General features: G+C 36.3%; 1 protein-coding gene across 2 annotated transcripts; it reads right to left on the bottom strand.

Moving 5' to 3' along the window:
• On the bottom strand, positions 1-26,204 carry LOC129257347 (WD repeat-containing protein 48-like). 2 transcript variants are annotated; one of them, XM_064096011.1, is made up of 16 exons: positions 25,807-26,204; positions 16,780-16,920; positions 14,594-14,669; positions 13,880-13,962; positions 13,277-13,406; positions 12,614-12,702; positions 12,115-12,216; positions 10,977-11,267; positions 10,290-10,478; positions 9,251-9,358; positions 8,699-8,795; positions 7,195-7,281; positions 6,684-6,940; positions 5,803-5,879; positions 4,921-5,122; positions 1-3,525 (listed from the first exon to the last, which is right to left on the bottom strand). In XM_064096011.1, the coding sequence occupies exons 3-16, from the start codon at positions 14,649-14,651 to the stop codon at positions 3,421-3,423; spliced, it is 1,875 nt and encodes a 624-aa protein (XP_063952081.1). In that variant the 5' UTR covers positions 14,652-14,669; positions 16,780-16,920; positions 25,807-26,204; the 3' UTR covers positions 1-3,420. The 2 variants fall into 2 exon arrangements, with proteins under 2 accessions (XP_063952081.1, XP_063952075.1); XM_064096005.1 differs by lacking the exon at positions 25,807-26,204 and adding an exon at positions 23,697-24,189.
• Between the last annotated feature and the right edge of the window lie 535 nt (positions 26,205-26,739).

Here is a 26,739-nt window from a genome sequence, read left to right as displayed (position 1 = left end):
CAGAGCTGCAATTGAAATCAATGGAAACCGCCGGATCATATCAGGCACACAGTTTTAGTATGTGGCCGTATACAACAGTTGGGAAAATAATACAATTTCATTACAAGTTAAGCCTATGGACTTATGATTTGTTAAACTTCACCATAAATAAGATCATATAACAGTAATCCTTGCAATATTGAACTTGCTCTGAATTAAAATGACAGGTACATGGGGGATTATAAGATTATGTTGAAGTTTGATAGTGCTGAAATTTTGTTTACATGTAGTAGAAACAAACAAAAGTAAAAATATCATTTCAATGCACAAAATAACATAAATGTTGAAGTATTTTTTGGGGGACCAGCTACGTACATGACTCTATAATTGCTGAGCACAAATCCCATTATATAGCATGAAAAAGAGGGCTCAACCATTTTAAAATGAAAAAAAAGCTCATTAGATCAATTTAATTTGGGATTCACAAGCTCAATTACTTCAAACTCTAAATTAAAAAGTGAAGATAAAGGGATAGGACTCAATACAATTTCCATAAATACTAGTTAAAACTATTTTGGTCCAATTATTGACCTTGTTCTTCATTCCAGTTGTAAACAATTACAAACATCTGATACAACCTTACTGTTGTTGGTGTTTATTTGATCGAAGAAACCAAACAGAGTGAAACTAGGGAGCTGGGAGGTCCCTGGTGAAACTAATTTCATATAACACACACTGAATATTACAGTGTGCATACCACCATATCTTTTATATGAAATGGTACATTTTGGTTGGTACATGTAGAGTAAATGTGTGATGATACAAATGTTGAATGTTTCAATTCACACAGGCTCACTCACAACAAGCCGAGTTGATGTTGTACAATGGTAATAATGTACAAGTGTGAACTCTACTTTCGGTTGCATGCCATGTTTAGCAAGAAGTCAAATACATCTAATAGTGAATATTCAATACAAGAATTGGCGATGCATGAAATCAAATATGCTGAACGAAGAGGTATAATGAATAAAAACATACAGGTACTGTCTTGAGCTAGTATACAATAGTGAATAGGCATGAGTGCGATGGTGCGAGATTTTGCACGAGGTGAAAGAAAGATGGTCTATTCAATGAGGCATTAGCCTAGTTGAATAGAGTGTCTTTTTCTTTCACCTCATGCGAAATCTCGCACCATTGCACGAATAAGAATATTCTCTATTTTTGTTGTACAACGCCTCAGAGTTTAGCGAAAATATGAAAAAAAGATAGTTTTTTCCCTGCGGTAATCTATGAAAAGGGAGCAAAAATATTGACAGCGAAAAGTAAATCCCACAAGCGCACATGACCTCGGGCAGCATGTATTTCACCTTGATTTTTTTACTGGGCGCAATGAATTGAATCGTATTGTGACGTCACCTCCTAAAGCCGTGCAACTGTACATTTTAGACGATACATTTTGGATGGTACGTCGTGTGTGCAATGGTACTAATATTTTACATTCAGTCTCCCATTTGCTCGTGTACAACAAGCTAAGTAGGCGTTGTACAATAAAGCATTACATATAACTCATCTTGCTTTAGATGTTAGATTTGTCTAATTCTGTTAAAAGTCAAATCTACAGAAATTTGTTTGACTTGGTTAGAATTCAACTTTGAATAACATATAAACAGTACAAAACTCATTCTTGACATTCAAAAATAGCTGGCTCACAACTGACAGCAGGAAGTCATTATGCAAGTTTAAAAGATCTCAAATAATAGTCACTAGTATATGTAAACAGCCGAAAAGGGAGAAACAACATGACACAAAAATTGAATCAATAATGATAAATTACTTTTCATGCATTTTCCAAACGTGACATTTCCCATATATTTCAAAGCTTACATTGAAATAGCCTGCAAACCAATGTTTTGAAGAAATTATACAAATGATTTAAAGCAAATATGACATTATTTACAATCAATAAATTACTTTCTTTTATACATCACACATTATGATACTGACAATTCAAAATAGGTTGTTTCTTATTTGCAAAATAACATTTGGTCTATGATAGGAAAGCAATCAACTCAAGAAAATTTGTCATTTCACTTAATATGCTTTAATGCTTAATAAGCCTATAAAGGAAATTTACCATTTGGTAATTCAGGCAAAGCTAAGCACAATAAACGATGTGGTGTTCCTCTAGCATTCAGCTAAAGCAATTCACACAATTTTCAATTTTGAAAGAATTGAGACTGTAATGCCATGGCAGAAGACAAGCTCATGGCCAAAATCGACCAAGAGCTAAAACATTAATTTAATGCACAGTACTTACATGTTTGCATAATAAGCATTGTGTACCTAATTTTAGCATACATGATTTGTTTAGGATTCAATAACCAACTCATAATCATACACCATTTGTTACCTGTTTACTTTCACAGAAAACATAAAATGCGTAGGTGCACAAGCATTGTAAAAATTCCCAAATTATGTACAAACCCGGCAAATGGCAAAAGGTCTGATGACATCTGAGCCTTGTTTTAAACAAAAATTGATTATGGTAACTTTGCCATTATAGCAATCATCATAAAAACCTTAATTAGTTGCGGAGATATGTTATGGCAGTTTCCACGGTAATAAGGCTCAAAGCTCTTTGTGAAATGGGCCCCAGGACACTGCTCCATGATTGCTGTCATCAGTGACATTAACATAATTACAGTGCATCTCAACCAATCAAAACCAAGGATATCACTGAAAACATCACCTCATGGCACCTTTCACAAAACAGTGCCCTGGGCCCAGTAACATAAAGCTTAGCAATTTATCGTTGGGGCTGACTTTTACGATTGATCACACACATTAATCAATGCAATCAATTGTAGAAATCAGCACCATGATCAATTGTTCAGCTTTGTGAATACGGGTCACACGCTACACATTTGAACCTACTAGGAGCATTGCTTTCCGGGTGTTATTTTGAGTAATTCTATGATGATATTATTCAGTCTAAACAGTGAAAGGCTTCGATGCCATGAAGGTCGAGTGTGACAAAGGAGTAAATAGAGAGATATCTTGGCTCTGTTCCTGAATGGCACTGGTATTCAGAAGCTCCTTATTCAATATGAAAACAAGAGACAATCCGATAGATATCCAGAAGTGGTATACTTGCTGCAGTAAGCTGCTTCCCAGGGAGCAGGACAACTATTATCCACCGTTAGAACTGGTTCACACATATTCTCTTGTGCAGTGGTGACATTGGTGATACAGTAGAGCAACATATGAGATCTGCAGTTACTGTTTGTTTCTCCCTCCTAACTACACTGCCCTCATAAATTGCACAGAATCATTAACATCCAGCCACATGCATTCACTGTCTATGCAAGGTAGTCTGAAAGGGGGCTAAGCACCACATATAATTCACCGTTTAACACAAATGTCAGAACTGAGGGAATATGCTCAGGTTGCATTTGGATGCTTGCTGCGGTATAACAATGTGAGATCACCACCACTCTTCCAGATAAAATGCTTGATTGTCCGAAGGTCCATGTTGGGATCTAGTACCTGAAAAAAGGAATAGAATTCATTTAATAACAAAGAAAGCTATCAATACTGATGGAAGTTTTGATATATCTATGAAAATAGGCAAAAAAAGAATAGAAAAATTGAATCTAACTTAATATTTTTCTGATTTAATTGAAAGACAGCTACATATCAAACAATTTCTTGGCAATTCTTGCAATCAACTAAAAAATAATAAAGAAGCTTCTGAATTTATTAAGTGAAGCTACAGTGCAAAACAGTATCAAACCAAGCTTACTATGATAATGAAGTTAAGTTGAGGTTTAAGTATAAGTGTTATTCTGAACACAGGTTTGACTATGGGAGCCAAATGGTCTCAACTTTGTTAGCATTGCTATGTTCCTAATGTTGTCTGGATTTCTGACTTCCTACTTGACCAACTGAAATATCACTCCCAGAAAAGATTGAATTTCATCACCAGAGATGTTTAAAAATCTAACATTTATTTACAATCATTGTAGTAGATTTTCAAAGCACCTTTTTTGCCCATATGAAAAGCTTGCATTCACACCACGGTTCTGAACCAGAACCAATCATTCAATATATTTGATAAGGAATATGAAAAAAAAACAAGTGGAATGCCTCTGGCCGTCTCACCTGCATCACGCGATTCAATATAGCAGCAGTGCTGATTTTGAAAACTACTATAACTCGCACAAGATGTTCAGTGATACTTGGTTACTCTTATTTCCACGTTTTATGAACTAGACCAATACACTTATAGAGATATGATGGCAATTCAACAAATACCCCCAACGTGGCCAAAGTTCTTTGACCTTACATGACCTTTGACCTTGATCATGTGACCTGAAACTCGCACAGGATGTTCAGTGATACTTGATTACTATTATGTCCAAGTTTTATGAACTAGACCAACACACTTTCAAATTTATGGCTGTAATTCAACAAATACCCCAATTCGGCCAAAGTTCATTGACCCTAAATGACCTTTGACCTTGGTCATGTGATGTGAAACTCATGCAGGATGTTCAGTGATACTTGATTAACCTTATGTATAAGTTTCATGAACTAGGTCCATATATTTTCTAAGTTATGATGACATTTCAAAAACTTAACCTTAGGTTAAGATTTTGATGTTGATTCCCCCAACATGGTCTAAGTTCATTGACCCTAAATGACCTTTGACCTTGGTCATGTGACATGAAACTCAGGCAGGATGTTCAGTAATACTTGATTAACCTTATGGCCAAGTTTCATGAACTAGGTCCATATACTTTCTAAGTTATGCTGTCATTTCAAAAACTTAACCTCAGGTTAAGATTTGGTGTTGACGCCGCCGTCACCGCCGCCGCCGTCGCCGTCGGAAAAGCGGCGCCTATAGTCTCACTCTGCTATGCAGGTGAGACAAAAACTTACTTGGTCCTGGCATAATAACTCTACTTTTTCTTCAGAGATACTGCTTAGTTCAGAATCCCTGTCGCCTCCCTCTCCATTCCCGTATCCATTCGTTGCCCCCGCTGGCGGTGATGAAGATGATGTGTACGCTCCCATCACCTTCTCATACACATGCTCTAAAACCTTTCTGGCCTGTAGCATGTCACTTGCTGATAGTCGATCCCTGTAATGAAATAATATGCAGATAGTGAATGCAATTGGGTGAGATAGTACAATCGAAGAGGGAGGAGCGACTCCATCAACAAGATGATGGTTGATAAACTGAAACCTAAATTCATAAACAGCAATTTTGAGAAAAGTGATGTTTAATCAAATTCTACGAGGCAAATATATCGAGATGTAACAGTTACAGGCAATAGGAAATTTTATTAAGTTTAATAAGGCTTTCCAGTTTTGCACAATCTGTATGAGTTACAATCGATATGGTATGAAACTCCAACAATGAGCAGAGGCATTGTTTTGTAAATTCTACCTTCAATAGTAAGCCTGTGTGGATCTTGAAGATGTAATGAGATAGGTGTTTTAACTATTACATCATAAGTAAATGCTGTTTATCCATAGTCTGCAAGCACAGACTCATACTTTAACCATCGACAGGTCAATAGTAAAGACTAGACACAAAAGGATCTGTCTGCGTCAAGCCAGCCACAGTACACAGTGAATCTAGTCTCATAACTCTGTATCATGCACTATGCGAATAACAATAACTAAGAGTCTGTGCCTGCAGACTATTAGCATACATCCCATATCACTGAAAAGCAGTGTGCGATTATGTATTTTTTTTTATCAGCAATCTACTTCTCTTTATTTGTCAGCAAATAAAATATGGATATAAATACTTACTTTTTCAAGGTTCTGTTTCCAGATGGGTTGTGAGGTTGAAGGAAAAATGATATTTTGTTGAACTTTGGTTGATTGTGCTGCAAAGAAAAAAAAAAAGAAAATTGCATGAAATATAGAGGTTTTATGCAGTAAAGTCCTTGAATCTTAAACTGCTGAAGATGAAGTAACTATTTGAGATTCATAATCATTATAATCCTGTGTTGAAAAAAGGTCAAAAGGATCATTATGATTGAAACTTTGTTATCTGATAAAGCTTCCAAAGAGATTGTTTTAAAAAGCCTGAAGTTGCACACATCTTTTGCAAATGTCCGGTGACCTGCCCCTATGTTTATGAGATACCCCACATTTTCCAAAATCTGAAGAAAAAAAATTCTGACAAAATATTCGCATTCAGATGTGTGGACAACAAAAATTTCAATCTGCAAAGTGAACTAGTAGTTAATTTCAATTTTAGCTGATAGGATCAATACGATTGAGAATCTGATTTACAAGTAGCACCCAAGAACAGATCACCAGTCATGTGAAAATTACACAGCTCTAAGAAAACCATCCTGGTTTGATGAATATATCATTAACGCAAAGCTCCTGTGAGCTGAGGTCTTTGTTTCATCATATGTCCGTATTACTAGTTGACTTTATACAAGGAACATCCGGGGCCTGTAACACAATGCGTGATTGATCATACATATGACTTATATTCTTGATTGCAATCAAGCATAAAAATCAGTATGGATCAAGTGTTAAGCTTTGTGTTACCGGACCCTTCATCCTACAGTCAGTCAATGGAATAATTTTTCCAAAATCACACTGGTGGAAAAGAAGAACACTAACACAGAAAGAAGGAAGTGATTAATACAAGATCAAATGATAAGAGAGCCTACCTCTACAGTGACAGAGACCACCCACTGAGGCACATTCTCATTGAGTAGCATCCTCTCTGAATCTCCACAGGCATCTCGGCACAGGAAACGGAAGAGGGTGCGACCTCCGACCTCACTGAAGATGACAGGCGTGTGGGCAGAGACACTGAAGTAGCTGTTCCCCTTGTTGATGACGGTGTGAGGTGGGTTCGGAGAGGTCGGCGATGATGAGTTGACTGTCAGGTTAATGTCGTCGGTACTGGTGTCGATGCCATTCACTGTAAAATTATGGTGATCATTTGATAAACAACTTTTCATAGAAGCATTCAACATTTGTTAAGTTATTTCTTTTATTTTTTCATATCTTCACATTAATATGGAAAATATTCATCTTACATTTGTAGTGTTGAAACAAACAATGAATTTAATCAGTAAACATTAAGTCTCCGGTGGACCTACTAAACTAAATTAGGCCTAGAAATATAAGATTATCTCCCAATTCTTGAAAGAGGTTTTGATAACGAGTTCTTACCATGCCCGTTGATGCTGTCTGGATCATATGCATGTGTTCTGGGCCAATGTTCCAATAAGGCCTGTAGGACAAGTCCTCCATAGTTAACTGCACAAGACAAGAAAACAGTGCAAAAAGATATGTTGACATTAGATAATCCTGTACAAGGATCACAAACATAATTTTAAAATCATCAGTAAATGTGAACTTGTTAAGTATCACATGCAATTTTAAAGAGCTCAACGGAGCACTTTATTCAGACATGAAAGAAAATAAGAAGATAACCAAAAATACAGAACTGTTCAGTCAAGTTTTATTTAAGTATAACATTTTGCTTGATCAATATCAATCTATTCATTCAATCTGTTTTGGGACTTGGCCCTTGATGTCTTACAATACAGTAGGGTAAAATGTGCATGGAAGAAGAAATAAGTTAATTAGATTCAAAATAAATGGAAAAACACAAAGGCCCGTATTCTGATGTCGGGTTTAACTTAGACCATGGTTTAACTCTGTGCTAAAATTATGGGGAGCCAAAACTTCAAAAATTATGTTTATATTTTATATTTCTTACGTTTACTATTTTGTTTCCTTTTGCTTTCACAATAAAAAAAAAAATACTTCAGTTGTCATTCCCAGACAATTTTGGTGTCATATGAGTTAATAGATTGAATGTGCACTGTTAGGGATTTGTGCTCCAATTGGCTCTCCATAGTTAAACCACAACTTTAAACCAGGGTTTAATTTAAACCGAGTTCAGAATACAGGCCAAAGAATTTGGGCAAAAAGGAAAGTACTAGCCATAAAAGGACATGTGGGTATGCTATGGTCTGGTGATTACAACTCTCAATTTTCAAACGAAGGCTTGTGGGTTTGAATCCCAGTCATGGGTCATGGCATGTTTTCCTTCAGCAAGAAATTCATTCACATTCTGCTGTACTCATTCCCAGGTGAGGTGAATAGGTACCTGTCATTATTAATTCCTAGAATGCACTGGGTGCTGGAAGTTAATGCTAATCATAATCCGGGGTAATAATAGTAATAATCATCAGCGTAGATAATCAGTGGAGCGTTGTGGCCCAGTGGATTAGTCTTCTGACTTTGAAACAGAGGGTCGTCTTCTTGCAATATTGTCTTGTCATCAGCGTAGATAATCAGTGGAGCGTTGTGGCCCAGTAGATTAGTCTTCTGACTTTGAAACAGAGGGTCATGGGTTCGAATCCCAGCCACGGCGTAATTTCCTTCAGCAAGAAATTTATCCACATTGTGCTGCACTCAACCCAGGTGAGGTGAATGGTTACCCGGCAGGATTAATACCTTGACTGCATGAGCGCTCAAAGGCAGCTTGAGCTAAAGCTGGGGTAATAATAATAACAACGCGCCTCAGAATAGAATATTTCTAGATAGATGGCGCTATATAAATGCCTATTATTAATAGTATAATATTTGTGCTTTGTACCCTCTGGAAAAGGGAAACTATAATCATTACTATTTTCTAGCTTTCTGAGAGCCTGTCAATATCTACCTTTAATATCAGGAGCATCAGCTGGCCCTAATCCACTATCCTTTGAAGAAACCCATGCAGCAAAACAGTCTGACTCCTCTAAGTGTATGCACAGCATCTGCATAACAACAGATTTAGAAAATTACTTTAAGTACCTTGCTGATAAAATAGACTGTCAACTTTCCACTACAAATACTCATTACACACAAACTGTGCTTCGGCATATAGGCTATATATCATTTGTAATATCAAAAGCATTATTCTAGCTTTTATTATGAGGATACTTATTAATATATGAATAAAAGCCCACCTTTATTCCGTTAGCCATCCAACATATAGAATACAGTGTTTGAAAATATCAACTCGTTTTCTGTAGTTGTTTTTTCATATTACAATTGATCATGATTAAAACATTCTCAAATTTACAAGGGAATAAAAATAAATTTGTGAACAAATATTGATCATTAAGTGGAACCACAAAGATGTCAAGGCAATGAATCCTGCAGTGGGCTTTTGATCAATTCATTTTCTTCATTCTTTTATTACAAATTGAAGGATTGGAAATGTACTTACTCCTATCTTGAGGTCTACTGCAAACCAGTTTGGAACGTAAATCATCTGGAATCTATTCTTTATTTCCACTTCAAAATCTGCATGACCAAGGTCTTCCACTTTCTTGGCCTAAGGAAAAACATAAACAAAGTGATGTGGTTATTTCATATGATTGTTCAGGAATGCTCACCAGTATTGAGTAATGATGATGCCAGACCAACTAAGCTCTCACTGAGGGAATGAAGCAAAGTGAAAAATATGGTACAAGATACACCAACGTTTCATAAATCTCGCAAGCAGTTGCCTGTTATCAGGGTAATAGGAAATTATTCCACATAAAAACAACACACATACACAAAAGGAATATTTCAATATTAAAAGTATTTCTTATACCAACAGATTCTGTCACTAGTTATGAAAAAGTCATGCATAACTACCAAAACTACCAAAAAGCTTTAAGAAAAAACAAACGGGGGTTTGTGCTTTAACAGAAGAAATACCAGAAATGCAATGTAAATAAGTTGCATCAAAATGTGAAATCTATATGAAAAAGATAAAGCTTGTGCAGGAGATGGAGAGTATGAATGAGAGATCTAAACGAAAGTAGAACAAAAGGGAAAAGGAAAGGAAACCTCATTAATTAAAAAAAAAGTGCCACAAGTAGACATAAGGGGACTGTCTCATTAAAGAGTCATCTGTGGTACATTGCAGAAAGAATTTCATTTTCAGCAGGTCATAAGTTTGCATTAGGGACTTGTGCTTGATTCCCTTAGTTGCGTTTAGATGTAACTCTTTCTGCAACAGCTCCCAGCTATGACAATTTCAATCAAATCCTTGGTTTTGATTGTTTGAGAGAAACTGACCTCCTACTTTTATGATGGTAAATGTAAAAAAATGCAAATTCTCTGACAGTGCAAACAAACTTCATAAAATGGTACTTAGAGCATATACAACATCTAAATTTCTGATGAATATTCACTTCTTAGATCATAAACAAGTCAGACTGACTCCATTTAGCCTCTCTATTGGATGTTTGATAAATAAAACTATTTAACCTTACCATTAACACATCCCAGAGAGCCACTCTATCGTCGGTGTCTTTTGTCAGGATATGTCTCTTGTCATTGAGTATGTGGTACTGTCTGATGCTTGAACCTCCCTCTACAGTCATCTTTGGTTTAGGGCATTCATTTTCTGTGCCTGCATTGTCATAATCATCCACATTCCTGCCTCCTCTACTTGTTAGGCTCTGGAGGTAGATAGATGAATGAATACATTAATTGGTACATTTCCTCTATTGGTATGAGTCTGAGGAAAAACTTCTGAAAAAATCCCACTCTTAACTCCCCCCCCCCCCATTTCACAAAGAATAACTGTTACCATGGTATAATGTAGCATATGCATCCTCAATTTATTACTCTTATCATACTTGTTTTTATTCTTTGAATGCATCAAACATCTATAGAAAGACTCATCAAACAACTTATGATTTTCTTCTAATCAAAATATATAAATATCTATATTACAACATTGTACGAGGAACAGAAAGAAAACCGATTTTGTAACAATCAATACAAAATTGTTAATGATGGAAAGACAAGTTGAAATTAAATTTGGTACATACATGTAGATATATTAAATTGAACTGGATTAAAAAAAGAAAATCTCTCATGAAAAAAAAAATCTGTAAAATGGAAAAATAAATTGAAGATTTTGCTTGTGAGTTGCATTGACATCCTGCACTGACCCATTGATTGAGTTGAGAGCTGGTGGTAGCCACCCAGATGGCGTCTTCCTGTGGTACTAACTCTATCCTCAAGACAGAAGAACTCTCTTCACAGATCAGCTCGCTTGCATCCGGGTTCCTGATATCTGTCTGGTAGACATAGCAGTCCCGACCACCAGAGTAGAATGTGGTGAAGGATTCATTGGCACGCAATGCCCACACACCCTCCTCATGGATGCGATAGGTGGCTATACAGCGCTGTTGACCCAGAGACCATAGGCGTATTGTACCATCTGAACTGCCTGACAGACACTGGTCAATGACAATTGTTTAAAAACAATAGAAAAATTGTACAACCTATTTCATCAAATGAATTAGCTTTCCAACATTTGAAATTTTGTTTGTGCAAAACAATTTTTGTTTTCTTTCTTTTGAGAGCCTTTACTGAAATGGTTTGTCTCATGTACTATATATATATCACAAAGATGTCACCTTACATTAGAGCATGACATCTCTTGTAGCTTCAAATTTGTAATTTGCAAAGTTGATAAACATTTCAGTAGTTCATTTGAAATGGTAATTAATCTTTTAGTAAACAGGGCTGGTAGGAGACTCAACAGTCAAATCAAAAGATGATGGCAATGAAAAATATGATCATCAAACAGTAACTTTAGAAGAAAACAAATTCTTCACATTAGTCAAATTCCCTACAAAGAAGCCTAATTTTCATGCTGTTAAAAATAAGGAAAAGGCCATGTGTAATCTCACCTACATGTCACTCTGGGCAGAAAGTTCAATGAACATTTGACTTTAAAATAGGTCAAAATTTAACTAATTTTCAAAGTTGTCAAGTGGCTTCAAGAGGTATACCATTACTTTGAATTTAGTAATGCCCAAAATGCCCCACCCCCAAACAAATTATTTAAATAACAGTAAGTTTAGCAGAGCCAACTCATTTTCAAACTTGACTCACTGCAACTATACCTCTTACCTGTGATTTGAATTTTCTCACGCTGCCTATTACACTGAAGATACTTTAAAAAAAATCTACATGCATTATGAATTCAAATCCATTGAACGTTCATGAATAAGCTTACTCTCCCACAAAGATGAAATGAAAACTTCAAACTCTGAATGATTGAAATCAAATTTTAGATACCTGAGTGCCATCTCTGTTGATGACTAATGCCTTGACATTATCTGTGTGTCCTTTCAGCTTCATGATCTTGGCACATGTCTTTGGATCCCATACTCTCAGAACCTACAATGAATCATCAAAATAAACCATTAAGTAAGCAGATATGTAGCAGGGCACAGGGGCTGGTTCATAAAGCTGTTCTTAAAGTTACGTAATAAGGCAAGCCCAATGAATGTATGCAATGTGGAATATCAGAATCAGTCAGATACAATTGGATAAATATATAAAATCTATCAACAAGATTCTGGAATTGGAAATGGGGTGGAGAGATAAATATCAATATTTCTTCATGCAAACTAGCATATTTGAAGCTGCTAAACATACCATTATCAGATAATTAAAACTGTAGCAGCAGATTGAAATAATATAACTTGAATGAGATGTTCACTGCTCTATGCAATACATTATACATGTATTTTCAAACTGATTCAAATTTTCAAACAAATGAGTTGGTTGTTACCTTTTCAGTTGATCCTGATATTATGACTGATCCTGACTGATTCATAGCTAGACTGTAGATAGAATCCTTCTGACCATTCAGAGAAGATGCTAATAGATAAATCAAATCAATGTGCACAATTAATGTTATTCACTTTTGGAAAATAACAATTAAAATCATTCAAAAAAAAATAAAACAAAACAAAAAACAATGTACTCATACACAGGTAACTTTGCCAAAGTCAAATCTATTAGGACCTCAGAATGCTTCTGAAAGATATGACTTAGAAGAGGTATATAGCACATGTTTAAAACTATCTGGTAAAAATTTGCTATGACTTCGGCAAATATTCTACTTTTATGGATGGAAGGTCAACTTTCATTCAAACCTTCACCAATTTTTTTAATCATTTCTTTTCTGCTAGTTTTACAATAAACTTTTTTTTTTGTCAGGGTAAACTTCCCCATTAATAACTTCAAACTGTATATTGCCAATCAGGTTATCTCTCTACATTAAATACTGGTATAGTTTATAAAGAAAAGAAAAGAAGCATATATTTTCATCACTATTAAATTACAAAACATCGTAACAAGCTCCTGAAGAAGTGTAATTTGATAGGGAGAGGGCAGATTCAATATATATTGATTGAAACAGGGCTTAGATCTAATCTCAATAAAGACTTACTTGTGACCGTATTATTGGTAGCTGTGAGTGCTGTTAATGTGTTCACATCCCAAAGGAAGATCTGTTTGTCCAGACCAGCAGAGGCTACCCACTCTTTATCTTTAGCATATGCTAAAGCTTTCACATAATCCTGAAATTCAATTATAACAAGGACAACATAATCGTAAGACTATATTTGATTAAGTACAGAAAGAATTTCAGAGTAACTATATCCAGTATCTAACCCTTATGAACCAGTTCACAGATAATTTTAGACATTGGCCTTAGAAAGAGGTTTTCCTGATGAATTTCTTTTGTGAGAAGCTCTTCCCACAACATTTCATGATTCATGGTTCTAATACAAACTAACATTCTATAATGGAAGATTATTTTCACTCTTACTGATTGAAATCAATTCCATTTTAGGTTTGTTATTGTTGTAATAATCTCAGTTATATATGATACAAATAAAACCTTAAGGATTCAAAAACAAAGATTTACATAACAAATGGAAAATATTTTCATAAAAACATGCACACAATTTCCCTCCCTTTTCCGTCCTACTGTTCTCAAAATGCCCATCTTTTAAAGCACTTGAGGATGAAAATTATGTATTTTTCTTACCTTGTGTGTTCTTAACGTTGACATACAGAAGCCTTTGTGTGCATTCCATACTTTCACTGTAGTATCTGAAGATGCCGATATCACTGTATAAATCATTAATAAAAAGCATCACTCTCAATATGCAAATCTATGAGATTACCTTGTCCGAATTACCAAATCCACCCAAAAATCCAGATTGAATCCAAACAGCAATTTTTCTCAATTTGTGTTTGATTCTGTTTGTCAATCCTTTTTTTTCTTTGCTTTTCTCTGTAGCAGTAGTATATTTAATTACACATTGATTCAAGCCGGAACAAAATTACCCACCCCCACCCAGTGTGGTCTTCAAATCCTTTGATAAAACGTCTTCTCATAGTGAGTTTGTAGGTTGTTAAGACTACTATAAATCTAAAGACAATTTAAATGAATAAAATGAGGATTTATTCTGTTTTACCCTGACCAACCACATCCATCACCTTACACTGATGGGCAATCCCAATAGTAGTAAATTGGCTTACAAATAAGAATATGACCTCATCAAGTAAGGTAATATGTGGCAAGTTCAAAATATTCCTTCAGGTAATTTTGTTGATGAAGTCAAATTTCTTTGGTTTGCATAAATCTGTTTGAATTAGACTCATCCTTTTTAATATCTACATTTGTACATGTATCTGTTGTAAACTGGAATATTTCTGAACCACTGACATATAATTAGAATTGGGTAATGTTACTCACATGTTCTTCCACCACAACATAAGACTACATCATTCACCCAGTCAGTGTGATGCTCCATGGATTGAACATACTGCTCCTGTAATAATAACGGAAATTAATGAACATCTTTCATGAATCAATTTGTCAGTGATTTTCACTGACACCTGTTATAAGCTACTGAAATCATTGTATCAGACTGGATGAGAACTATTATAATAATGATTATTACTGGCAAGATGCTTTATGAAAACTAGCCCATAATTCCACCGTTAGGTCTAAGTTTACTAGAGTAACTAGAGTAACAAATAATCCACAACACTCTCCCTTCTAGTGTGATGTTTTCAGATGGTTTACAATTCTAGGCAGGTTCTTAAAACTGAAGGGGACTGTAACACAGGCTGATATAGCAGCCTGAAAAGTATAAGTGAAGTCATATTCGGGATAGGAAGAAATAAGGAATTAGCTTCTATTGCAATTGGAGGGTTGTATATTGGAAAATGGAAACCTATCATAGGAAAAACTTTCCTTTGAACAGCAAGCTCTTCATCCATTTATACCCTTTTTACACAGGATTTTCTTAACCCCGGACTATCGCTAACCCCGTACTATCCTTAACCCCGTACTATTTTTTTTCCTTTTCACACATGCCAAATTGTTATGGCTAACCCCGGATAAGGAATGCTTGCTTTTCACACACGAAACTCGCTAACCCCGGACTAGTGGTTTTTGTCGATCATTCGTAGTACAAGTACTTCACTCGTACCTTTTTACACACGCTAAAATTTCCTTAACCCCGTACTATAGGTGGGGCTAAATTGCCATTTAGCCCCACCTATAGTACGGGGTTAAGCTTAGCCCACTTTCGTTTTACACTAGCGATCTTAACCCCGTACTATCGCTCTTAGCACCGCAATTGCTGGGATAACCCTGCTTTTTTGCAGGGCCAAATAATCCTGTACTAAAGGTGGGGTTAGCCCACTTTGCAAAAATGCTGTGTAAAAAGAAAGTGGGCTAAGCTTAACCCCGTACTATAGGTGGGGCTAAATGGCAATTTAGCCCCACCTATAGTACGGGGTTAAGGAAATTTTAGCGTGTGTAAAAAGGGTATTAGTGCTGCACTTAACTAAACTTAAGTGAGGTAATGAGGAAATGTAGGAATATATTCTTCGAAACACATGCCATTGACAGCTGTAATATAAAAGCCAGGGTAATCATACCAAATTGTTGCCAAGTGCCAAGAACCTTCTGACAAAGAAATCTTAGGTGACTTTAGCAAAGACAATAGTTCAATTCAATTCAATTCAATTCAATTTTACAATTTTAATAATTTTATAATATGCATTATGTTAAAGGGGAATGAAACCTTTGGAACAATTAGGCTTGTGTCAAAACAGAAAAATCAAAGAATAAGAACAAAGAAAGTTTGAGAAAAATTGGACAAATAATGAGAAAGTTATGAGCATTTTAATATTGCAATCACTAATGCTATGGAGATCCTCCCATTGGCAATGCGACAAGGATGTGTGATGTCACATGTGAACAACTTTCCCTTTGATGGACTATAAAATACCCCCAAAATGTGTCTTTTTGCTTTTTCTTATGGTGATACAAAGTATTTATCAATGATGTATTCTTTAAAAATCTGTATCACATGCCCTCCTATAGAAAGAACACATGTATGATCTACTGATATATGTGATAAAAGAGGCAGTTTAAGTGAAATATAAACTTAAGTAATGGGGAGAGTTGTTCACAAGTGACATCACACATCTTTGTCGCATTGCCAATATGAGGATCTCCATAGCATTAGTGATCACAATAATTAAATGCTCATAACTTTTTCATTATTTGTCCGATTTTTCTCAAACTTTCGTTGGTCTGTTTTTTTGATTTTTCTGTTTTCACACAAGCTATCTTGTTCCAAAGGTTTCATTCTCCTTTAAGCTAATGATGAGCCCATCTGACCAATAAAACTTTCAGTCAATTTTCTTCTTTTTCTACAAAGGGCAATTATTATACACTAAAATAACAATGTCGAATGAAAGTTATAGCATGCCTAAGAAGTGATGTGCATAACTTAAACAATGGAGTTATATAGAGCACTCAACACCAGAACTTGATTTCTGTCACATATCGCCTGATTATTGGGAGATATGCGTATCCTAAAACTTCTACATTATTCTTTAATTCTTACTGAATTTCCTTACCTTTTCATCAGCTAGGTTCCATATTCTGACAATGGAATCCCTGCCTGCTGAGTAGAGTCTATTTAGGACAGGGTCAAACTGAAGTGCATTGACCCCTGACCTGTGTTTTTTCTCCACTTCATCGCGGATCACATAAGAAACCTTTGAGAAAAAAGAAAAAAGGTCTATTTAGCATTTTACAGTAAAAATAGCATCTGTTTTGTCTGATGTGAAATTTGAAGTAGTTCTATACTAGTGCTATAATATCATGTTACTTTCAAACTGTGGTTAAAGAGTTAAAGCTAGTTGAACTGGATGATTTTTGGTTGAACCCGCACAGAAAAAAAAATGGACACATATTTCAATGTGAGGTCAAGTCATAACTAAAAGGCAAGTCCACTCACCCATATCAAGTGGCTTGTTTTTCAATCTTACATGTACTTAATGGAAGGCTTTGGTGTGATTGCTAGTGGCCTTCACCATCTTATCAGCTCAAATTGCATGAAAGATGACTGAGACAAAAATCATGTGTTCTAAAGTAAAGTGCATTATGTAGGATATAAAGTTTATATCTACAAACTTGAAATCATGATGGCAATGACTAAACAGGGCAACAGTTAGCTTCTATCAGGCCTTTTCCTGACCAAGGTTACAAGACAAGTTAACAAATTAAGTAGCTTCTGTACTTAATGCAACACAACCACTTAGGCTACAGGGAATAAACTTCAACCTTGCAAACAATCAATTTTTTCAAAGTTTTAACTGTTAATGGGCTTCAATAAAGGGAGGCCACATGGTCATGGAGGAAGTCAGAACCCTCCCCCAAAAAGCTGTAGAAGTCCATGACCATGAAACAAATTAACAGAAAAATAGACGGCCAGGCAAACTGGCAAAGGAAACATAGATACCACTGCAGTAATAGAAAGCTCTCCATTTGTCATAAATACATGTGATCATCAAAATACATGTAATCCTCAACTTCTGAAAAAGGAGCAAAATAGAACATCTTTATGTGCTGACCAATACATAAACAGTGTGGACCTCGCTCAGCTGTATGCCGCAGGCATGTGCGCACGCACGTACATGTATCTCATGTGTAACGTTGTCGCACGCTCGCAAAAATCCATGAAAATCTGTGAAATTCATTATGCAAGCAGCAAGCCTATCTTTTGGTTTCATTCTGCCTTCAGTAGTGCTCCTCAGCGATACTTCACAAACACACACAGAAACTTTAACAATTTAAGTTTCGACAACGATAAAAGAATTGGTAAACTTTTAAAAATTAGACCCCTAAATTGATCAAGAAATGCAGCCAAACTTGAAATGAGCTTTCAAACTCTTTGAATTATCAACAGATTTGAACTAATTCTTAACACATTTTGTAGGATTTTGGGGCTAAATCCGATATCAAATTCCGTCTGAAATCCAGCCGTATTTGATGCCGCCATATTCACTGAACAGGGATACAATCAAGGAGGGGGAAATACAAAATTCTTCCGTCCTGCCACACCCATGGGTGCATTGCTTGTGCTGTGCATATGAATATCACAGGCACAACACATGCAACAGCATCATGAGATTAATAGAAATTAGGAAATTGTTAAAAGGGTTTAAAGAATTCTATGAAACTCACTGAACAATATAAAGCCCTTTCTCCCACCTCTTTATCCTTTTGTGAATTATAGTGATTATTTTTTCTTTATTTAGTAGAGGGCTCTGTTGTGTTCACATGTCGAATTCCAGGCATGTTAAAGTAAGGCACCCGGAATTTCACATGGTAACTCCATTTGACTCGCAACGTGGCAAACTAATTCACAAGCCAGTAGTCATCACCACAACACACACCAAACACATGATACACAGGCATTATCACTCACCACATGCAAGTCCCGATTTGAACCTTAAAAAAAAAAACTTTAAAAAGTCAAAATTTCCCATTAAAAATGCGGAATCTGTACCATATTTCCAGAGCACACTGTGGCTTAGCTCAGATTTAAGAAGCGAGGTCGCAGAAAAATGAATTGAAAATGAAGAAATCTGTGCCTGTGGTTTTGTTCCTAGTTCGCAAACTTTCTCGGAAATTTAGGATTGACTTCAAAATGGCCAATCCAAAAGTCAAAAGAAAAACTGAAAAACCGCATTGCAGGCCTTAAATTACGTCATTTTTAGGGCAAGGCCAGTTTGGCCTTGAAATACCTTGTATTTTTTAGGGCACTAAGGCCACTACAAAGGGCACCAAGGCCAAAATCTTTTTCAAAGAAGGGCATCGAAGGCCATTTCTTTCAGTATCCTTTTTTTTAGATGTCAAATGTACTTAATCTTGTACAGGGTGCTACATAACCTTTTTTATCTCTAAATAGTTGGAAAATACTTGCTGAATATATATTTCACTTGCCCCCCAAAAAATATTTCATAACAAGATTTTACCATTTAAAGGAAAGAAGTGCTGTTCTATGGACATGTACCATTGCCTTTTTCCTCTTTCTAACACGAACTGATGTACCTTGTATTTGTAAAATTGTATTTTGTCATGTGATTTTATCTTGCCGGCCATGACCGAAATTAGTGTGTTGATGTGCTATTTGAATGATTTCCTCTCTCATATATTCTCATGTACTTTTGTGACCGTGGCACAAAATAAAAAAGGGAATCACTGAAAAATAATTATAAAAGAAAGAAAGAAATGAAGAAAGAAAAATATAAAGGAAGGAAAAAAAGAAAAAAGGAAAGGAAGGGAGGGAGGGTGAACAAATGGGTGAAATAAAGAATGAAGGAGACAAAGAAAAGAGATGAATCGAGAAGAAAGAAAGAAAAAATTAAGGGGAAAAATGAAGTAAAGAAAATGAAGGAAAAAAGAAAAACAGTGAAAAGAAAGAAAGTTAGAATAAAAGGATGAAAGAAATAATAAAAAGAAAAAAAGGGTTCCTTCATTCTTTGAAATAGATAAAAAAGAAAAAGAAAAGGGATGATGAATGAATGTTTAAAGGAAAAAAGGAGAGAAAGAAAAAAAAAGAAAGTAAGAAAAAAACGGAGGACTAGGGTAGATTGTGGTCACAATAACTTGGAAAGACAATTGTGAAAACATAAATTATGCACTTACCACGATTATATGGATGGAGGTCATCGTGTGGCAGTATCCTGACATCGAGGCAGACTGGAACCACAAAAAAACGAAAAGTTCTGTCGCGGTAGCTCTTCTTCTTTCAGAATTCATAGCAAAATGGCCGATCGAGACCGGTACCAAGGGTGTAGGGCGCATGTGCGAATTTGACCAAGTCTATATGCGCTAGTGCTATAGCCTCGGTCTCGATCGGCCATTTTGTTTTGAATTTTGAAAGAAGGAGAGGTATCGCGACAGAACTTCTTTTTTTTTTGAGGTTCCAGTCTGTGCCTCGATGTCAGGATGCTACCACATGATAGACCTTCATCCATATACCGTAAGTAACGGTGTATTAACCGCACCTTTTTCTCGGCGGGACAGAATCAAAAGTCGGGGGTGCGGTTTATACACGGTGACAGGTCTGAGCCAAGCCAATCTCAGCCCGATACCACTACCAGTTTTCAACTCGCGTCGGGTGGCCGAGCGTACCCGCTTGGGGCAATCCCGTTTAGAGGGGCATGAGCCGCGGGTATAAAAGGGAAGCAACTATGACTACCGGTATCTGCCGTAAATGTCCCTCAAAGTTATATCACGGTAACAAATGCACCTACCTTCATGAAACTGACTTTTTTTAATGGTGTGACTCTGTCTTTGTTGTCATTTTTTAGTCATCGCGGCAAAGTTCAGACGCCAATCGATCGCACAGCACGGTGCAGCTAGCCGAATAAGACATGCATGTGTAATGTTTATCGCAACGTCAACGTAAGCTGGCGCTTTACCTTTCCGTGGAAGTTATTTTGTTTGACAAATTATTGGTATTATTTGACAATTAATTTCTTTCATTTGCCTTTCCTTCATTTCTCTCTATCATCCATCATCTCAAAATCAATCTTCAATCCCCATCTTCACTCCTTCCGACTTTTTATTTTTAATTATTATTCACTTTATTCCCACCCAGAGCTCCCATTGAAAATACGGTATACCGGTACTAGCATTTTTTTTCCTATTTTGCTGTCTGTAAGATACCGCCACACACGTACTGAGAACTACTGGTAGTGGTTCAAAGCAGACAAGAAAAACACCTGAACAAAATCGCAAATTTCTCGTATCTTGAACCTTCCCGTATTCCCTTGTCTAAAATTCATGTCAAGACATTGAATGCTAGACAGAATTCTGAAAGCAAAAGTGGGGCTGTGATGCAGGAAATATGATATGAACGATCTTCTCGTATGGGTGAGCCCCCATGTTGATGCTGGTATCGGTACTTGCAATGAACACCTCCACATGTGTGTGTGTGAGGTGACTCGGAGTGTGGAAGTGGCCAATAATATCGGCAACTTGCAGATAAGTGACGAAGCGCTGATTTCCCATCATTTTTTACCAGTAATTCTTCGATATTTTTTGGTTCTTGACTCTTTCTTAAATACGTATATTAGAGATAGAAAGTAAGTTTGATTCAATTTTTTTTTTAATGATTTTTTTTTTTTTTCCATCCGAAAATGGGGGGTGCGGTTAATACACCGTTACTTACGGTAATCGTGGTAAGTGCATAATTTCTGTTTTCACATTTTTCTTTCCAAGTTATTGTAACAATCTACCCTAGTCCCGTGAGTATGAGTAAATGCACGGTGAGATCCTGCGGAGCTCCCTGGGTTACTAGTAGCCTAGAGAGAAACGTGTGCTTACTCTCCACGGAGCCAGGGATTGCGTCCCATGCATGTGAGTGTACCGCGAAAAAAAATGAAATTTTCGCCCCTAAGATTTCTACTTTCCTTCTAAGATCTTGCCCTAAATCATGTTAATGGGATACAATTTCATTTCCACAATATTGATTTCATTTTTAAACAAGATTCAAGAATTCATAAAAAAATCGAGTAAAATATTAATTATTAATATTTTATTCTTATGAAAAGACGGGGCCGGGGAAAAATTGGCTGCCGCGTTTTTAAGTCGCCTTCTTGTTTTCTTTGTTTTTTGCCAAAGCGACAGGACGCAGAGAAGCCAATGCAGTTAAGAGGAACAACCAAATACAGAGACTGAAGCTTTTGGTCTAGATCTAAATTATTTGCTTGCCTAAGTAATATTCTAACAAAGTTAGTATGGTAGTGTATCCTATTGCCGGACACCTTTATTTCAGTGCTTTAAAAATGACAACTAGAAGAAATACAATCAAGAAAAATTTGCACTTGCTATTCCAAATATTATGAAAATTATTAATATGATAAAATTATTTTATATTTACCAACCATTTTCTTTGCATCGCACTTGCCGCATACCCCTCCACGAAAAACAATTATTTTCGTGCGCGACAAATTACATCATGATTCCGGACGCGCGCCAGACGGGTAAAGATATCCTTGATTATAATGATGTATGGATGTAAATTTCTGTGATTTCTTTCTTCTTATATCATATCATGAATAAATTCTTACTTTTTGTTTGCTTTTTTTATATCGAATCTGAGCAGATGTTGGTAATAAATTCGTGTTTGATAACTTAATTTATTTTTTATTTTTTGGTTAGCTGCATGTTTCATGGCACTTTCCAGTGCTCGTTCGTATCGTGACGCTCATCAAGTTCTATGGATGCGCAGCCGATCGTCGACGGCTCTACTCACGGTAAACCTCGCGCACGGTACCTTGAGAACTAGCCGTCGAGGGTCACCCACAATACACCTCACCTCATCATTCGATCGAAGGAGCCGACGAGATTGAAATTCGGCAAATCAGGCCCATATTTCCGTTAGAAAATATATCAATTCATTCAATTGTTAATGCAAAACTATGTTAGGGCCTATATGATGTTTAATTTAACTTTAACCCAGAGAGCTCCAGCCCGCGTAGCGGGCTGGAGCCCAGACGCTCAGTGTGCAAACGGGCATTCAGGTGAGAGTACCGTGAAGTTTGGTCAAAATAATTTTGATAATACATAATTAAAACAGAAATTAAGCACTTACCACGATTGTATGGATGATAGTCTAACGAGTGGCAGTTTCCTGACATCGAGGCACAGACTGGAACCTCAAAAAACGATCAGTTCTGTCGCGGTGGCTCTCCTTCTTTCAAAATTCATAGCAAAATGGCCGTTCGAGAGGGTGTAGGGCGCATGCGCGAATTTGACAAAGTCTATATGCGCTAGTGCTATACTAGCCTCGGTCTCGATCGGCCATTTTGTGTTGAATTCTGAAAGAGGAGAGCTACCGCGACAGAACTGATCGTTTTTTGAGGTTCCAGTCTGTGCCTCGATGTCAGGAAACTGCCACTCGTTAGACTATCATCCATACAATCGTGGCAAGTGCTTAATTTCTGTTTTAATTATGTATTATCAAAATTATTTTGACCAAACTTCACGGTACTCTCACCTGAATGCCCGTTTGCACACTGAGCGTCTGGGCTCCAGCCCGCTACGCGGGCTGGAGCTCTCTGGGTTAATTTAACTTACGCATTTTCTGTCATTTTAGAGATAAATAAGGTAGAAATTTGATTTTTTCGCCTTGTTTTTGCAATCTTGTTCTATGACCTGTGAAAATGAATTGCGGAAGTCTTACGGTACGAAATTGTTTTCGAACCCATTTATATGCGCGTCCGGAATCACAATAGTGTCCGGTAATACAATACGTGACTATACTTGGCCCCAACTTTGTCTTTACCCAACGTGTACAATCATTTGTGGGACTGAGAAGAAAGTTTATGAGAGACCACTTGAAAATATGGGAATTTCACTAGATTCTACCTAAAAACTGTTAACACTATCAGTGAGAAAAAACATGGACTAATTATTCCTTGGGTCTTATAGATATTTTACGTCATATACACCAATTCACATTCTTATAATATACCTGAACTTTTCGCCTAGAATTGCTCGGCTGCCTGTGGTGGACCGCCATTCTTTGAGAGCCCCAACAAGAATGACGTCATAATATTCTACACCAAACGCCTGATTCAGGTGCAGTGTATTGTTCGTGTACGCTACAACTCTACACGGACACCTCAGGTAGGTGCAGTGTTGAGCTTGGTGCTTGTGTTAGGCGGGTTGTTGACATCAGCACAGCACCAAAATAAAAATAAAGTTAGACTTCCACCTATCAATGATGTGATCTGGGTAATTTTTGCAAACTCAGATTAGGTTTTTGTGCTAACGTTAGTAATAATAATAGAGCGGGGGAGGGGGGGGGGGGGGCTTTGGGGGAGACAGCATCAGTGGCTATGTTAGCAAAGTTATCCGTCCTAAATCAGGATATTTTGGAACCATGACATTTGCTCCGGCGACGATGGCTCCCGATAGTGGACGTTATAAGCAAACATACTGAGACCCAGCCTCCAAACTATATCAATATTATTATGAGCAAATAAAAACTTATTACAATAATAAGGCGAACTCTAATCAAATCCTAAGTAAATAACCATATGCCCTCTAAAATATTGAGACCGGATTAAATGTCACAGGAGCAAGCTGACTGAAATGTTGATCGACAACTAAAAAATAAAAAATAATAAATAAATAAAAAGGTTTTCACCACAAATTTAAGTCAGTCTGTACCTCTGAAAAATTGACATGCCCCCCAAAAAAGTCTTCACAAAATTTTTAAGGGGGGGGGTGGGTGGGTATAAAAACAATTAGGGGGTTGAACCCCTCTAACCATCCCTGCGTACGCTACTGTTGGTGACCGTTTCATTTATTTCATCACGTACCATTACAATTAGAAAAATAGAAGAATTAGAAGAATTAGCTGCCGTTTATGTTTTCTAGTAACTTTTTTTTATTTCAAGTAAGTCGTATGAGCATGGACCTACCATGTTATTAACAATTATTTGTTTTCTTTACATTAACCCAGAAAATTCGACTTATTCCTCGGAAATTGATGTGTTAGAAAAAAATCAAGCAAGATACTGCAATACACAAGAGGCAAGGCAAATGCCTACTGATGGGAGATTTTAATGGTTACACCAGCAATGTGTCTGATCAGAATACACCAGAAAAAGACAACATAGGTCGATTAATACCACAATATAGAATAGATAATGATTTTAATCTGATGGATAGAAGAAACCAGGATTGTAGACCCCCAAACAATAGGGGAAAATATATTCTGGAGTTATGTAAAATGTGTGATCTCCGAATTCTAAATGGTCGTACGTTTGGAGACACGAATGGAAATTTTACATGTTATGGTGCTAATGGTGCTACACCGAGCGTTATTGACTATACACTGACAGATAGTGATTTATATGGTCTAATCACATTCTTCCATGTATTACATTTAACGACTCATTCAGACCACTGCCCTATAGAGGTAAAGATTAGGGCAAATCATTACAGAGATGTACATAAAGATCAATGTGAAAGCAATGTTAAAGAGTTAAAGCAACCCCTATAGATATTTTTAAATGGCAGGGTCAGTTTAGCAGAGAACAGTTTGAAAGGGCCCTGAAAGAGCCCCAAAACAAGGACATGATTAATTCTTTGTATGAAAAGAATTACATGTTAGATGAAAACGGAATAGATACTGCGGTGAACGAGCTGACTGACTGTATTTTACACGTGGCTGATTCAGCTCAAATACCAAGGAAAATACCAAGGAAGAAACAGAATTTACGAAGAAAATGTAAACAGTTTCAAATTGATAGAGAAACAGAAGCACTTAGGAATAGGGTTAAGAAATTGTGTCGGGAAGTATGTAAGAAACCGTTCGATTGTCAATTGAGAAATACGTATTATACGTGTAGGAAATTATTCAAGAAAAAACTAAAAACAAATATTAGAGAAAGCAGAGAAAATATGTAAACAAAGTTAGAAAACATGCAAAGCACTAACACAAAAGAAAGGTGGAGTATAATAAATGATTTGAATGAACTGCATACTGAAAGAAATGATATTTCGGGAAAGATTTCACATATAGAGTGGTATACTTACTTCTGCAAATTAATGAATAAGGACTACTCACTTACTGAGAATCAACGGGTGATTGAGGGTCAACTAAATGAAGAACATCTGAAAAGAACCTTTAGTTCGTTGGATTTTTCTATATCATCTCCCGAAGTCGTGGCATGTATTAAAAAACTTAAACCAAAGAAAGCACCTGGTTGTGATGCGATTCTAAATGAAATGTTAAAAGCAGGTATATACAATTTTTCACCAGTGTTAGCAAAAATTTTCAACTTGATCCTCGTCAGTGGAAACTTTCCTCAAAATGCTGAAATATGGTATAGGAGGCAATTTTTATGAGATTGTAACTAATATGTATAAAAAACTAAAGTTGAGTGTAAAGCTGAATGAAGGGATAACCGAGAGTTTTGGAAGCAATTGTGGTGTAAAACAAGGGTGTACATTAAGTCCCACCCTTTTCAACCTCTATCTAAATGACTTGCCTCATGAGTTAGGAATTACTGACACTGATCCAGTTGAGTTGAATGGAAAGTTAGTCAACTGTTTAATGTTGCAGATGACATTGTATTGGTATCAAAATCAAGGTGTGGAATGCAAACATTGTTAGATAGACTTGGTATTTACTGTGATAAATGGCTATTGAATGTTAATACTGACAAAACAAAAATTAATGAATTGTAACAAGAATGGAAAAAATTTGAAAGATCAGGCTTTCGAGGTAAATTAACGGTCAGAACATAGAAGTTGTTAAACATGCAACATATTTAGGTTTGGTTTTCAATAACTGCGGTTCATTCAAAGATACAAGAGTTAATCTGGCAGATAAAGCCAAGAGAGTATTATTCAAATTATTTCAATCCTTTTGTTACAATCTTCCAAATATAAAAACCGCGTCACGAATATTTGACTCTTTAATAAAGCCAATACTCTTATATGGTTCGGAGGTATGGGGCGCTTTTACCGTCAACTTTAAAAAAGTTAGCGGAGCTTGAAAA

Source organism: Lytechinus pictus, chromosome 1, assembly GCF_037042905.1.
Source record: "Lytechinus pictus isolate F3 Inbred chromosome 1, Lp3.0, whole genome shotgun sequence".
Classification (NCBI taxonomy): Eukaryota; Metazoa; Echinodermata; class Echinoidea; order Temnopleuroida; family Toxopneustidae; genus Lytechinus; species Lytechinus pictus.
Note: the sequence above shows the minus strand (reverse complement) of the source record. Positions and strands in the feature narration are given on the sequence as shown.